The 14,533-nt window shown below is 50.5% G+C and overlaps 1 protein-coding gene across 1 annotated transcript in view; it reads right to left on the bottom strand.

Moving 5' to 3' along the window:
- Positions 1 to 14,533, bottom strand: part of SAMD4B (sterile alpha motif domain containing 4B) — a 30,850-nt gene that overhangs the window by 8,199 nt on the left and 8,118 nt on the right. The window contains exons 2-4 of the mRNA XM_069078547.1: positions 9,880 to 10,273; positions 1,994 to 2,464; positions 75 to 314 (exon numbers count right to left, since the gene is read on the bottom strand). Of these exons, the coding sequence (XP_068934648.1) occupies positions 75 to 314; positions 1,994 to 2,464; positions 9,880 to 10,075 (907 nt within the window). The 5' untranslated portion in view covers positions 10,076 to 10,273. The remainder of the gene's footprint in view (positions 1 to 74; positions 315 to 1,993; positions 2,465 to 9,879; positions 10,274 to 14,533) is intronic.

Raw genomic sequence — 14,533 nt, forward strand, 5'->3', positions numbered from 1 at the left:
CTGGCTACTCTGCTTGCCTGAGGACGCTTACAACCTTTCCTCTCCGGGGGGACATTGAGGGTAGAGCAGCTCACCTTTCATCCCACTACCGTCCTCCTGAAAAGTGTTCCGGCTGGAGCCCTGCTCCTCCGTCTGTTCACTGCCTGAGGAAGCCACACTGCTCTGGGGTGAGAGGGGTGCGTGGTCGGGTGGGGCAAAGGCTGCTCTTGCCCCCAGTTCCTCTGGGCTCAGCCATTCACCAGGACCCTGCGGGCTCGTGGGGATGAGTGACATGGACCGCTTCAGTAGGCTTGGATGGATTTGGCAGGGGAGGCCTAGGGAGGAAGTGCAGTGGGGGGAAGGGGCACGTCAGCTCCCAGAGCTCAATGCTGGGAAGCCCAGACCCCACCCCATAATCACACTAGAGTGCTAGTGCTGCCATTCCAGTACACTCCACGGTCTTTCCCATCCATCATCACCTTTGATCTTCACAGCAGCCCTTGTGGGGCAGGCTGGCCAAGTGTTGTCATCCCTTCATCCCAAAGGAGAAAGTCAAGGCTCAGAAAGGGTAAGTGACTTGCCCAAGGCAGAGGGAGGACTGGCACCCACACCTCCTAACTCCCAGCTGAGCAGACCTCACAGAAGCCATGTGCAAGTGCACCTAGCTCCCAGAAGCCTCTGGGGTTGCTTAGCTCTCCAGGGCTGGCTGTTCCTTGAGCCCCCTTGGCTGTGGGGCCTGACCCTGGCTGCCCTCACACTCCAGTCTCACCCCTTTTCCTTGGGCTCAAGCTTCTCTGCAGATGGAAGCACTAACCTGATGCTAAGTCAGAGGCCTGAACAGTCACTAGGTACCTGCTGCCGCCTTTTCTCTTTATGAATAAAATTCTAACCTTGCCTCCTTTTTCCAGGCCCTTTCATCTCATCCTTTGTATCTTCCTTCTCTGCAGGAGAACCCTGAAGTCCAGATTCCCCTATTCCCGGCTTCTGCCCCCTCAGGCATAATGAGTTCTCTCAAAGAGGAAGATGCTAGACAGATCCCAGGCCAGGGAAGGGCAAGGTTTCCAGGATCTTGAATGGAGCGGAATGGGAACATGGGAGAAGATGCTTGACACTGGCAGGGAAAACTCTCTTCAGAACAAAGTATTGACACCCTTTACCCCCATCTTCCACCTGCCTCCTCTGCCCTCCCTCCCCCAGAGCACAGATCCCTCCCTGCCTCCCTCCCCAGATCCCAGGACCATTTAGGGGTGGGGAGAAGGAGGAAGGAAGACTAGAGCAGGGAGGCTGAGATGGAAGGAAGTGAGAGATGAGAATGGAAAGACTGTCCCTACAGAGGGCCTAAGACTGACCACAGAATAAAAAGAATACAAATCCTCTCACTGAGAGAGAGCTTTATACATTTCAGCAAGTTCCTGTCTCTTTCCCACCTCCAGTTTATCCCGCACATCTGACAGGATAATTTTCCTTAAATACTGCTTTTACTACATTACTCCTCTGCTCAAAAAACCATGGAAGATTCTAATTTCCTGCTGTATCAAGACAAACCTGCTCATCCTAACCTTCAAGGCCCAGCCCTCTGCAATCTAGATTCAACCTACCGATTGCAGCCATAAGTCCCTCAAATAAACCCTCCCCTCACTTCTGCCTTCCCCACTCTCCCTGCCTCCTCCTCCCCCCATTCCTCAAGCACATCCAGGAAGTCTTCTCAGCCCACGCTGAGATCCCTTCTCCCCCTCAGCAATCAACAAGACTGGGTGACCCACACTGCCAGGCTCCACTGAGCCACCACCACATGTGACTGAAGGCAAACCACTTCCCCTTTGTCAATCTCGGTTTCTCGTTTGGAAGGTGAAGAGTTTGGGCTCAAGATCTCTACAATTCCATCATGTCTGAAAAGTCTGTGATGGCTTATTTCTACTAAATCTGGGAGCTGGGGCTGTATCCAAAGTGCTCCCCACCTGGCTCTGGCCTTGAATCAGCAGCTGCTACGGGGTGGCTATGGGCCAGGCCTCACCTGTGTTAGCGTTGCTCCCAATACTGTTGATGGTGGATGGCACCGCACCAGAGGGGTGGAAGGGCACATGTCCATTTTCTCGTGGTGGCTTGTCCTGCCAGCCTGGCCCTAGCTCACCAGGGCCAGCCTCCCCAGGGCCACCCCACTCATCCGAGCCCTGGCGGGAGTGATAGGCAGTCTCAGCTCGGGTCCGGAAGCCCCCAGTCAGCCGTTCCTCTAGGTGGCTGAGCCAGAGGGCTAGTGAGTTTCGGTCCTCCAATGTGGTGGCTGGATGGATGAGGGCATAAGAGAGCAATTGCCTACTCTCCTCAATGAAGGCGTTGTTTTCAATTGAGTAGGCCAGCACCTTCTGCAGCAGCTTCATGTATTCGGACTTGGCCTCTGTGTTGCCAGGCTGGAGCAGGGGCAGATGGGATAACAGGAGGGAGACTACCTTCTCTTTGGACTCTTGCTGCCATTGGTTGATGATGGCTAAGGGGAAAAGACAAACACAGGAGATGGTGAAGCTCAGTCTGCACAGAGTGAAGGGTTTATGGCAGAGAAGAATCATGGGAAAGGTGACAAGCAACAGCCTAACTTCTGGATTCTGGTTCCATTTCAGGGTCCCTCTCATTCCCACAGTTACACCTGTGCTTCTCCTCCCCCAAAGCCCCATCAAGGTTACTTCCCCTTCACAAATCCCAAGCCCTGACCCTTGAACATCTTCCTCTTGCTCCCCGCTGCCCCCTTCTACACCAGTGTAGGCCTCCATCCTCAGAACCACCTGCCTACACTACCAGATCATAGCTAGAGATCATTCATTCCAACCTCCTCATTTTTGAAATGAGGAGATGGGCCCAGAGAAAGTGAGTGATTTCCTCAAGGACACACAGGTAGCAAGGAGCAGAGGCAGGATTCCAAGTCAGGTTGTCTGACAAATCCAGGCCTCTTTTGTGCATCCCAGGGCCTCCTTTTCCTCTCCTGCTTCACCAGGCTAGGGGACTCTTCCTCAGACAGCTCTGGGATGCCCTTCTCTGTCCTGCCATGGCTTCATTCTCATGGTCCCCCTATCGGAAGCCTCTGATGAGGCAGCTCAGCATTTCCTGAAGTGCTGTTGTTGAAAGTGCCTTTCCCTCCATACATCTCACCTCTGCCACTAAGTTTTTTCCAATCATTTCTATCCACAGTAACCTCAATCTTCTCTGAGCAACTGAAATTCTAGAGTCTTTTCCCAGGCCTTGTCTGAAGCTCAGCCTCCTCACCTCTCTCCTGTCCTGCCCAGTTTTCCATGTGTCTGACTTATGTCCTCACTTGGACTGTAAGCTCCTTAAGGGAAGAGGTTCTTCCCCTCCCCCAACAGGGAAGAGTGGGGGGCTGGAAATGCTGACAGACGGAATATCTCATTTCAGTTTTTCCCCATTTCCTTTTGAGACAAATTTAGTAAACTAGAGAGTCCCCTTAAATAAAAGGGGCAAATGGCATTTCACTGCCAACAACATTCCCTTTGATATTTTTCAGAAAGCAGAGAAAAGGGCCTGGAAAACTGTTGATCTGGATCCGAACAGCCCAAAGGCCTCCAGCACATCTATAGGAATCCCCAGGCAGCTGTACTTATACACTAATTCAGAAATACTGAGAACCAAGGATGGCCAGGGCAGTGTATCTTTTGCCTGTCCCTCCTAAACATTGGCAGAGGAATTAACCATGACCCCTCCTCCTCTGTGCCTCTCGATGGAGTTCTGCCTCCTTCCATTCACAAAGAAACAGGCTAACCCATGAGGCATGTCCAATGTGCATGCTGAGTACCCAAGCTCAGAAAGGGGATGATATCCTGCCAATTATGACAGTAAGAGGATAGTATCTGAAGAAGAGAAGTGTTCTGATCTCCAGGCATTTGAGAATCCAAACTAGTTCTGGACTCTGCCTTTCTTCCCAATGAGGCTCAAAACATCACCCTCTGCAGTGAATTCTCAAGAGGAGCCTGTCTTTCTGCAACTCTCTTCCTGCCTGTCTGCTACTTGAAACCTCATGTGACCTGAAAACACTCCATACCAGCCTCAGTCCTACAATCTATTAAAGGGGTACAAATGCACAGGTTTTGTTTGGTCTAAGATATCCCCAAACGCCACAAACTCAGAGAGGGGACTGGCAGCTCAGATCTCCCAGCAACCTCTATTCTCTACACCACCACTACTGGGGCTTAATGAGGTCCTTTCATTTGGCCTAAGCCTACTTAACCCTTGACCTGATTGTGGGGCAGGGTGAAAGCAAAGGCTATTTTTAGTATCTAGGATTTCATCAATTTATCAGGCAAAATGACTGAGTGCCTGCTAAGCACACAGTCAGGGGTCATAAAGCCTTGGAGACAAATGACAAGCCCTAGACACTGGAGACCAGGCACAGGTGTGACCCCTAGCTTAGTATAAAGGAAAGGAAGCTTTCTGTTTCATTATCCCTCCCCAGACTGAGCTCCTCACCCTTCTTCCCAACTCAGTCCCTGTATATGATCTTAAGAGATTTGTGCAAAGCAAACTCAGTCAAGGAATCCTGGGGGGGAAGGGGGCTTCCCTAAATATCTGTTCCCTACTCCCTCCCTTCCCCCACCATTGACAAATCCACCAGGTAAATTTTCACACCCGGCTTCATCCCCCCACAGCCCCTGACTGGGTATGAAGCGCACAGCTCCCTACACCCCCCCCGCCCGGCCAACCCCACGCCTCCCCCCCCCCCCGCCTCCCGCTTCCTCCCCCAGCTGGAGGGGTCAATTCTCACTGACATTTAGACCTTAAGACAAGCAGAGGTCTCTAGGGCACTGTGCTCAGTGCACTGCCGGGGCCTTGACATGGCAGAGCCTCTTTCTGGTAAAGCCCAGGCCACAAGTCAGTAAGGAAACCCTGCCCAAATGAAGTGTGTGCTTCAATAAGGGACCTTGTTCTGCTCTGGAGGAAGGAGAGAGTTGTTTCTGACGCAGAGTCTTGCCTTGGGAGTGGGACTCACACCGACTAGGCAGATGCCTAAGAAACAGTGAGATGGTGGTGAAGCTACTCCAAAGAACTTAAACTAGGCCCCTAAAGAAGCAGCCTCCCTGAGACGGTGAGTAATGGGTGGGAGATCTGTCCTCTTCAGGGTCATCTATGCAAAACTAGGCATTGACTAGAGTACACAAAGACATGTGAACTGAAAAGTTCAATGGGCTGTCCACAGTGGTGACAGCTAACATAAGAGGGGGAGAGAAGGCAATGTATTCTGGAACCTCAGCCCTAATTCTGAAGGACTCCCCCCTACCCATCCCAGAAAAGAGCAAATCGTGTTTGTGGGAGTCTGCAGAGAATACACCATGCCCAGCCTAGCCCTGGCCCCATCCTGGGAAGGGAGAAGAGCCCACTTGGATCTCTCCCACAGACTTGTGATGGTGGTGCAAGGGAATCTCACAGGAAATTATTTTACCAAAACCAGATGTAACTTCGGCCCTCTAAGCCAGAGGCACAACAAGCAACTCTGACCCCAAGGGTATGGAGGGAGGAGGGGAGGATGAAGCACTGTGTCCCTGCTAAACCACAAACCTGTTCTTGGCAGCCAGTATTTATGATGAAGGGGGTGGGGGCATGACTCTCGGATAGGGAGAAGGGCTGGTCCTGACAGGGGTGATGAGTGGGCAGGCCCCATACTGAGGTGGGAACAGCAAGGGGAGGGCCAACTAGAGCTAAGTAGGGCACGACCCTGAGGCCTGGCAGCTTTCGGGGGCCAAGTCTATCTTTGAGGCAGTGATGAAGCCAAACCCTTTTTTATATCCCTTACTGTTGCAATCGCCTTGGGCAGCTGCCAGAGGGGCTGAGGTTTGGCTGAGAACTGCCCATTCCCCATGCTCTAGCCATGGTTGTTTGGGGGGAAAGGAGGAGGAGTGAGGGGAAATAGGCCAGGAGGGAGGCTCACATTTTTGTAGAATGAACTGGATTGAAGGAACTCATGAAAGAAGTAGTGCTGGGATCACTTTGACAGGGGAAAAGATGAAGTCTCCTCAAGCTCCACCTCAGGGTGTATGGTGTTTGTGTGGGGGTGATGATCTAGCCTGGGATCAGGCCCCAGATCCGGTGACTCACTGCCCCTTCCCGACCTCAGTTTCCCCACCCAGAGTGAAGTAGAGCAGGAAGGAAGGAAAGCAGAATAATGCTAACCTAGAGCTTAGTTTGTTTGTTTGTTTTTGGAAAGAGGGAGGAGAAGGAAAAGAACAGCCTTGGATTCACAGAACCCAATACAGGCAGGAGGCATGCTGGGAGTGTTCTCAGGGAACTTCAGGGATAAGAAATGGAGTGTGGTTCATCTGTCCCCAAGCTCCTCCCCCACACTGGGGCCAGAGCCATCCCCATCCTAGCCTGCCTGGTTCTGGTTCTCCAAGAAGGCCTAAATTTATGTCACTGACTTACAGCTGGACAGTCAGTAGCAGAGAAGATAGAGTGGTTGTAGGGGCCTCAGACCATCTGCATCTCCCCAGCTCTGGAGCTTGAGAAACCTCCTTGAAGATGCTATGACAGCAGCTCACCTTCCCAGGGCAAAAAAAGGGAGGCTGGCTGAAGTCTCCTCAGATCCTTGGGGACAGGGACAGTACCGCTGCTGCCAGCACCTCCACAGCAGGGTGGGGTCCACAAAGCAGCCTCTGGGAACCCTTCCTCCCAGGCGGCAGATACAGCTCCTGCTCCAAACTCCCAAACAGAAAGATCCAAGAGAGGTTTTTACCTTTAGTCTAACCCAGGGGTGCTTAGCCTGGAGGTTACAAACTGTTCTTTTACACTAGATAACTATATATATATATATATATTTTTTAAGCAATCGGGGTTAAGTAACTTGCTCAAGGTTACACGGCCAGGTGTTTCTGGGTGGGTGCTAAGTGTCTGAGCCTGGGATTCGATCTCCAGGTCTTCTCAACACTGGAGCCGGTGCTCTTACTTGCTGTGCTACCTGGCCGCCCCTAGATAACTATATTTTAATATAACTGGTTACCTCTGCACTCTGATAGATTTTCTATTATGCTCAGATGTAGTCCATGGTACAGTGGACAGGGCGCTGGGCTTGGAGTCAGGAAGACCTGGGTTCAAATTTAGTCCCAAACACTTCCTATCTCTGTGACCCTGGATAAATCAATTCACTGTGGCCTGCCTCAGTTTCCTCCTCTGTAAAATGGGGTTTGTAACTGCTCCGACCTCCTAGGGTAGTTATGAGGATCAAATGAAATAAAGCTCTTACCACAGTGCTTGGCAAGAAGTAGGTGCTTAATCCTTTCCCCTTCCCTTCCCCCCACCCTGAAAAACATGATTCTGAAAAGGAATCTACAGGTTTCAACAAACTGCCAAAGGGATCCCCCTTTCCGAAAAGAAGGTTGACAGCTGGTCTGACGGCAACATCCCTGAGTGGGTAGAGAGAGCACCCTGGCCTCTGCCCAGTGCGCCCTCTGACCCTGCCGGGGCATTCCAGCGCACCCCCCACCCAAGGCAAGGCTATGAAATCGGGGTTTCTGGGGGTGAGTGCCACAGACCAGGGGTAACAAAGGGGCGCTCTGCATTCTGACCACCTAGGTGGAGTCCATGGGAGGCAGGGAAGTGGGGGGGGGGAGGGGAGTCTGCAAACTCCTGGGCTCCACCAATAATTCCCCAGGGCCTGTGCTGGCCCAGCACAGAGAGAGGGCCAGAGGCCAGGAATCCAGGAGAAGGACACAATTTCACATCTCCACAGCCCTCCAACAATCTGATTCTCCACTCAGACTTCCAGCCTTAACTCCCCTTGCTCCCCACAGGTGACTTTTGTCCAGGTCACACTCCCTGGCTCAGATGATGGGCACCCAGCCTCTTCCAAGCTCTTCCTTCCTCTGTCCTTTCTGGACCACCCCAGCTCCAACAGGCCCCCTGCTCTTCTGCACAAGTGCTAAGTGCAAATAACATTTCTCTGGCCTTTGACTAACTCCACAGATCTGTCTCTGCTACCTTTTTATGAAGTCCTGGTTTCCCAATGATGTATGATTCCTTTTCTTAACCCCAATACCTCGAATCAGCCTTTGCATCTCACAGGCATTCAGGTAAGTCAGGAGAATATAAAAGATGAGGTGCCTCTTCCCTATGCCCTCTAGACTCTCTGCTCCACAATTCCCTAAGAAGCCCCAGGAAGAGGTCCCACTGTGGCTGTTTAGTTGTTTCAATCATGTCTGATTCTCCATGACCCCATTTGAGGCTTCTTGGTAGAGATATTGGACCAGTTTAACAGACAGGGTGAAGTGACTTGTCCAAGGTAACACAGCTGGTAAGTATCTGAGGTCAGATTTGAACTCAGGAAGATAAGTCTTCCTGATTCCAGGTCCAGGCTCTATTCACTGCTCCAGAGAGTGAGCTGACAATGACAGAGAGCTTTAAGGCTCAGTATCCCTTCTGATGCCCACAAGCACCCTGAGATGGACACTTTATCATCATCATTACCCTCCCCATTTTATCACTGATGTAGAAACAGAGAGGCTGAATGATCCAGCTAACATAACAGGGGCAGGGTTCTAAGTCAGAGCACCCCTAAGTCCAGCCCTCTCTCCTTCTCTCCAGACCTGGCTCTTGGGCTAGCTGGGTAGAGCTGGACTACATCCTTCCTCACCAAAGCCAGAAGCTTCACTAGTCTGACCAGGGCCTTCCCTCTCCACATTAAATGCCCCAGCATCCAGAGCCCAGGGAGGGATGTGTGGTGGTGGGGAGCAAGAAGAAACAGAGAGAGGGCAGGCCAGAGAGAGCTATGAGCTCCTCAGAAGGTCAGACCTTTCTAGGGTCGCTGAGGGTTCATCAGCTTCAATGTCTACACTGAGTAGGACCAGGTGGCACGAAGAAGAGCCATTCATTTTATCCCCCACCCCCACCCCCAGGTCAGAATGACCAGGTGTTCAGAGCCACCTTCATCAGGTAAAGTTCTTTCCCCGCCACCCACTGCCTTCTCATGAGCATAAATAAGTCTCCACTGGGTGCCCAGCCTCCATGTGGCCCTAAGCCTAGGAGCCAGTGCCCCTTGGGGCTCAGCACGTCAATCTCCTCAACCTCTTCGTCCTGGAATGTCCTTTGGTTGAGTGACCAGGCCTGGGGGCACAAGTCTACACCCTGTCCTAGCCATCCCCCTCATGAGTTACATGACAGACCCTAATTGTCTCCCTCTTCAGTTCTCATACCCCTCCCTAGCACTGGCCTTTAACTTTGCAATCTAAGAGGCCTCATCCTCTCCGTTCATCCCTACAAGCTCATCTTAGTGGCCATGCTGCTATCTTTCCCCAAGCAGTGGAGGGATCCTACATTCTGTTTGTTTCTAATCCCATTCCTTAAGGATGTCTGGCCTTTCTCGTATTCCTTAATGATCTGTACCAGGGCACAGGACAAAGGAATCGAATCCTTTTGTAGGACCCCGTATGACCAGAACAAGCCACCTAAATAAACTGGGCCTTTGCCTCCTCATCTGTAAAGTGAGGGGTTAGACAAGATGGCACCCAAGGTCTGTAGGAGTTCTGAAGCCTCTGATTCAGTTTTTTGGTGACGTGCCTGAACCTTATTTCCACCTAGACTGATAGTGAGCTGCCTGAAGGCAGGAACTGTCTCTCTATACTAGAAATCCTGATCAGGGCCTAGGATGTGGGCTTACCAAATGGAGGATTTACTGAACTGCCTGAGAAGAGGACTCAGAATGCTCCTGGGATATGACAGCTTCCCTCTCCAAGGTGCTCACCATACACTCCAGGTTCAAGACATTTTTTATGACTACATTCTGTGACACACAACATGAAAACCCCAGAAATGGGAGAGAGTACAAGGATGATACAAGTTCTCTGACTCTCTGGCTTCCTTTCCCTGACCCCTAGGTCTGTATTGGGCCTTAGTCTGAGGGGGCAGTAGACTCACCAGCACTGTTGGCCTCTGACTCCAGAAGGTGGATATCGTTACAGTCTGCTAAGGAGTGCTCCAGGCAAAGCTGCAGAAATCGGGCCTGGGTTCGGGTGACCCTCTTCAGCAGTGACAACAAGGCTACTGTCTGCTCACACTCATTCCAGCCCTTGAACCAGCCAGCAAGGATGCCAACCTGGTCTCGGAACATCATGGTGCCGTGGCCAGGGCCTGGGCTTGGCACCGGCAGAGGCCGGGGGTGGGGGAATGGTGGGGCAGGGCAACGCTGTCACATGGTCTCGGTTCCAGAATACCTGCTGTCTCTCCCTGGAGGGATCAGGGTGCTTAGAAAATCCCAGGAGGGGCAGCGGGGGCAGAGCCCTGTTCACATCAGAGAGGTCTCCATGGGCTCCTGGAAGAGAGAAAAGACGGGGATTTAGACATAGTCCAAAGGCTTAGGGGGCCTTGGTAGCCTCACTGTGTGCAGAGCTAAATCAGCAGCTGAACTTCTGGGAAGAAAAAATATGGGGACAGATGTCCCTCTAACTCTGTCCCCAAATCCCCTGGGCAGAAAGCAAATTTAACCATGCTATCCAAGACTGCTAAATGAGAATGATGACTGACTCATTCACATCTCTAAAGAACTAAGCTTAAACTGCAGTAAGACATATGGTTTGACTGATCGAAGAACTTTCAGAAAGTGCTGGCTGTCCAGAAGGGCAGAAACACCAAAGTACTCCACAAAGAAGCAGGCCATCCAAGGTCTAGCCTCTCCGGCCCACAAGTGACTTGTTTTGCAACCTTGGGTGTATCACTTCCCTAACCGTCTGGGTTTTAGCTGCCTCACTGGTAGAAGGGTAATAATATCTAAACTGCCTGCAAGAGACAATCTCTTTAGATTCCTTTTGGTTCAAATACATCTATGAAGTGCTCTAATCCTATGATTAGAGCCTCTGAAAGGCCACTCAAAGGAGGTCCTGAGAAACATGAAGGTCACCTGTCTATCTAGGAAGGAGCTAGATGCACTCCTATCCCAGGGCAAGATGACAGGCTGAACAATCTCTTCAGAGCGCTTTCAGAAGAGGCATCTTATGCCTTTGTAAAATATTTGTTCTTTTCAGATACAGGTCACTCTTAGAGGCTAATGGGTAGAGAGCAGCATAACTTCCTCCAGGGACGAGCACACTTTCCTCACCCTCAGATTTTAGGCAGGGAAGGCAGAAGGAAATAAGCATTTATTAAGAACCTACTACGTGCCAGGTACTGTGCCAAGTGCTTTACAAGTATGATTTCATTTGATCCTTACAACAACCCTATAAGGTAAGTGCTATTATTATATTCATTTTATACCTGAAAATACTGAGGAACAGAGAGGTTAAGTGACTTGACCAGGGTCACAAATCTAGGAAGCTCCTGAGGCCAGTTCTGAACTCAGGTTCTTTTAACTCTAGACTGGACATTGTGATACCTAGCTCTCTCTAATCTGGGCAGATTGGAAAGTTCCAGGGCTTCTAAAAGTGCCTGAATTATCACACAGGTTCCTCCTCAATAAAAATATTCACTGGCTACCTGGTCCAACCTGTAGCTGAAAAAAAGGTCCCTGTACAAGATCTAAATGGTCACCCAGCCTTAGAGGACACCCAGTGCTCTAAGGAATTCTCCCCGCCTTCTGAAGCGCTGCCCACACGGATAGCTCTCACACACCTTCCCCTCACTGCTCTGGGCTGAGCAGGACACGGCTAATGTCTTCCAAATGAGAGGCCTACTTGAAGACAACCACTATATCCCCCAAGGCCTGAAATCAAGGCCCACCACCTCTCCCCACTGCCTCCTCCCCTCTTCCTCCTAAGATCCCTCTCTTTCAAGGCTTGGCCCAAGCATCAGCTTCTATTCGGAAGTCATTCCTGAATGCTGCCACCCCCTCCCTTCCTGCCTTATGTGAATTTTGTCTTTGTCCTCTCAACGTCCTTGTTGCTTCCTCGGATAGTTGACTCCTTGTGGGCAGAGTACAGTCACTTCAATCTTTATAGGGGCATCCCAACACCTGGCACAATGCCTGGCCCAAAGTAAGAAACGTGTGATAACTGACTGATTGGCAAGAAGGTCAAAGGGGCCAACGACTAGACAATCCTGGATCCCCTACTGACTGAAGGTTGGGGTCAGAAAAGCTAACACCAACCTCAATAAGCTTGATGTGTCAGGAAGAACCCAATGGAGGTTACAGCTTACCTTAGCAAGCTGGTTTCGACAGGTGGGGAGGGGAAATTACCCTGCAGCATGGAACAGTGTGATCTAACTAGTAATACTCCTTGCACCCCTGAGGGGGTGGGTGTGGGTACAATTCTTTGCTTCTTTACTAGGGGTGATCTGGGGAAAGTCAGAGCTTTAAGCAGCAGTGTTGGCAGACCTAGATTCAAATTCCCATGCTCACTGTGTGACCACGAGCAAGTCACTTGACTCTCATTTTTATTATCTATAAAATGAGGACAATAATAGCTGTAATATCTACCTCATAGTGGTATTATAAGGTTCGAGTAAGATAAAATGTAAAGCACTTTACAAATAAAGCACCATAATAATTACTATCTAGAAATTTCTGGGGTACCACAACAGGAATGACAGAAGTGTCCAGAGAAAGAATAAGTGAATCTAGAAACTTTATGAGACACAGTTGAGAAAACTGGAGAAAGTTCTTAAAAAGGGGTAAGAAAATAATACACCGCTGTCTTCAACTATCTGAAGGATTTCCATGAACAAAGAACAAATTTGTTTCTTTGGCTCCGTGAACAGAAAACCCAGTGGACAGAAATGAGAGGCTTCATGGAGGAATGGGAAAAGGAAGAAGCTTCCCTTCCCAGTTCTCTGCCACAGCCTCAGTTTCCTCATCTCTAAAATGAGGGGTCTGGACTAGATGATTTGTAGTAGTCATATGTTGGGTGTGGCTAGGCCGAGTCCAGCTCTCTTTGCAATCCCCAATGAGGCCAGAAAGTCTCTCCAACAGTGAAGAACCAGAGGAAGGATTAGCTGAGAGGGGTCCAGAATCTTCCAGGAGGGTCTGATCATTATCTACAAATAGTCAGGCTTTGGGGAAAAGAAGAGTGGTCTTTAAAACAGCATCATTAAAACTTTATCCAAAGAGGAAATCTGCAGCTGTTTTCCACAAGTCAAGGGCCATCTAGATGTCTTGAATGTGACTGAATGATGAGGTGCCTTCAGCAATTTGGGGGATTCATGCCCAGCTACACCCTGATCCCTGCCCAGCCCTAGTTAGGATGCTGTCACTTGGGGAGACAGTCTCTTTAGCTGTTGGATAAAAGCAGATCTGCCTCAGCCTGAAACCAGGCTCACTGCTGCTCTGGGTACACCCAGCCAAAACAGGGCTCCCTGTATGTCATGGATGAATAGGCACCAGGGGGAGTCCTTGAGGGAAAAGTCTTCTCCAGAAGAGCCGTCAAGCTCCCCACCAACACATGAGGGAACACAATGAGCGTGACACCTGGAAAAAACCTGCTAATCCCGAAGGTGAAGAACAGAGGGGTCACCCAGGAAATCACCCAAGTGGCCCAACAGGTGGTCCTGGAAGATGTGACCCAGCTGTTTTTTCTTCATAACTCACAGAGAAAAGAGGATCCTGGTGCTACTCCTCCTGCAAACCCTTCTGAGCTCCATGCCCCAATGTGTGCCAAAAACACCTAGTCAAGCAAGGTGGCACCGACGGTCCCCTTGCCCCGGGTGTGCCTACTGCACAGAAGAGGTGGTAACAGGCCAGTGAGCTGAAGGCAACTGCCTATCCTAGCAGGAGAAAGACATCATCAAATGAAGGGCAAAGCCAAAGAAAGAGCACTTTCCTTGGGCACTGAGAAATTCTGAAATGTGAGTTTTTGCAAGGCATTCCTAAAAGGCACAGACTCATGCACCAAGAGCAGGGAAGACCTTGCTACAAGAACGGTGATTATCATGAGGATAAGAAGCAGAGAGAGCTGCCTGGAAAACAACCGGAGCACAGGAATTCCTTGGAAATCCTCAAACAAGCTGCCTGGCTCCTCTCATGTCTCTCCTTCTGTGTCTTCCCTCCAAGCACACTGACTCCTAAAGCCCTGTGCTTCATACTCTGCTCCTCTCTACCAGACACACTTCTCAGAAAGCTCATTCCTTCTTATGGCCCCAGCTAGCCCCTTTATGCAGATGCCCCCACTCCCACCAAACACTCTCCAATGCTTGCAATTCCAGATGCCTGCTACTGGAGCATATGGCCTGCACCTAAAGTTTAACATGTCAGTCAATAAACAAATTATTATACCTACTACACGTCCAGCACTGTGCTAAGGACATGTCTAACAATACACTCATCACCTTATCCACCTGCCATCTCTCTTTCTGTCTGGGAGTCATCGTCATTCTCCCTGTCACCCAGGACTACCCTGCTGGTCCTCACTAGTGTTCTGGTCAGTCTCTTCCTGTTCCAGTCCATTCCCCACTCAGCTACCAAAGAGAGCAGCCTAAAGTACAAGTCTGACCATGTGTGTGTGGAGGGGGGGGGGCATCAGAAGGTAGAAAGCTTCTGAGAAAAGTGCTAGATAGCTAGGAGAGAAGTGTGTATGTCAAGCAAGTGGGATCCTACGGTCCCCGTGCCCCGGGTGTGCCCAACCCACACCCGCTACCACGCACGACT

The sequence above is a fragment of the Petaurus breviceps genome, unplaced genomic scaffold, assembly GCF_028583685.1.
Source record: "Petaurus breviceps papuanus isolate PSGF00001 unplaced genomic scaffold, PetGlider_PUasm1.0 91041, whole genome shotgun sequence".
Lineage (NCBI taxonomy): Eukaryota > Metazoa > Chordata > Mammalia > Diprotodontia > Petauridae > Petaurus > Petaurus breviceps.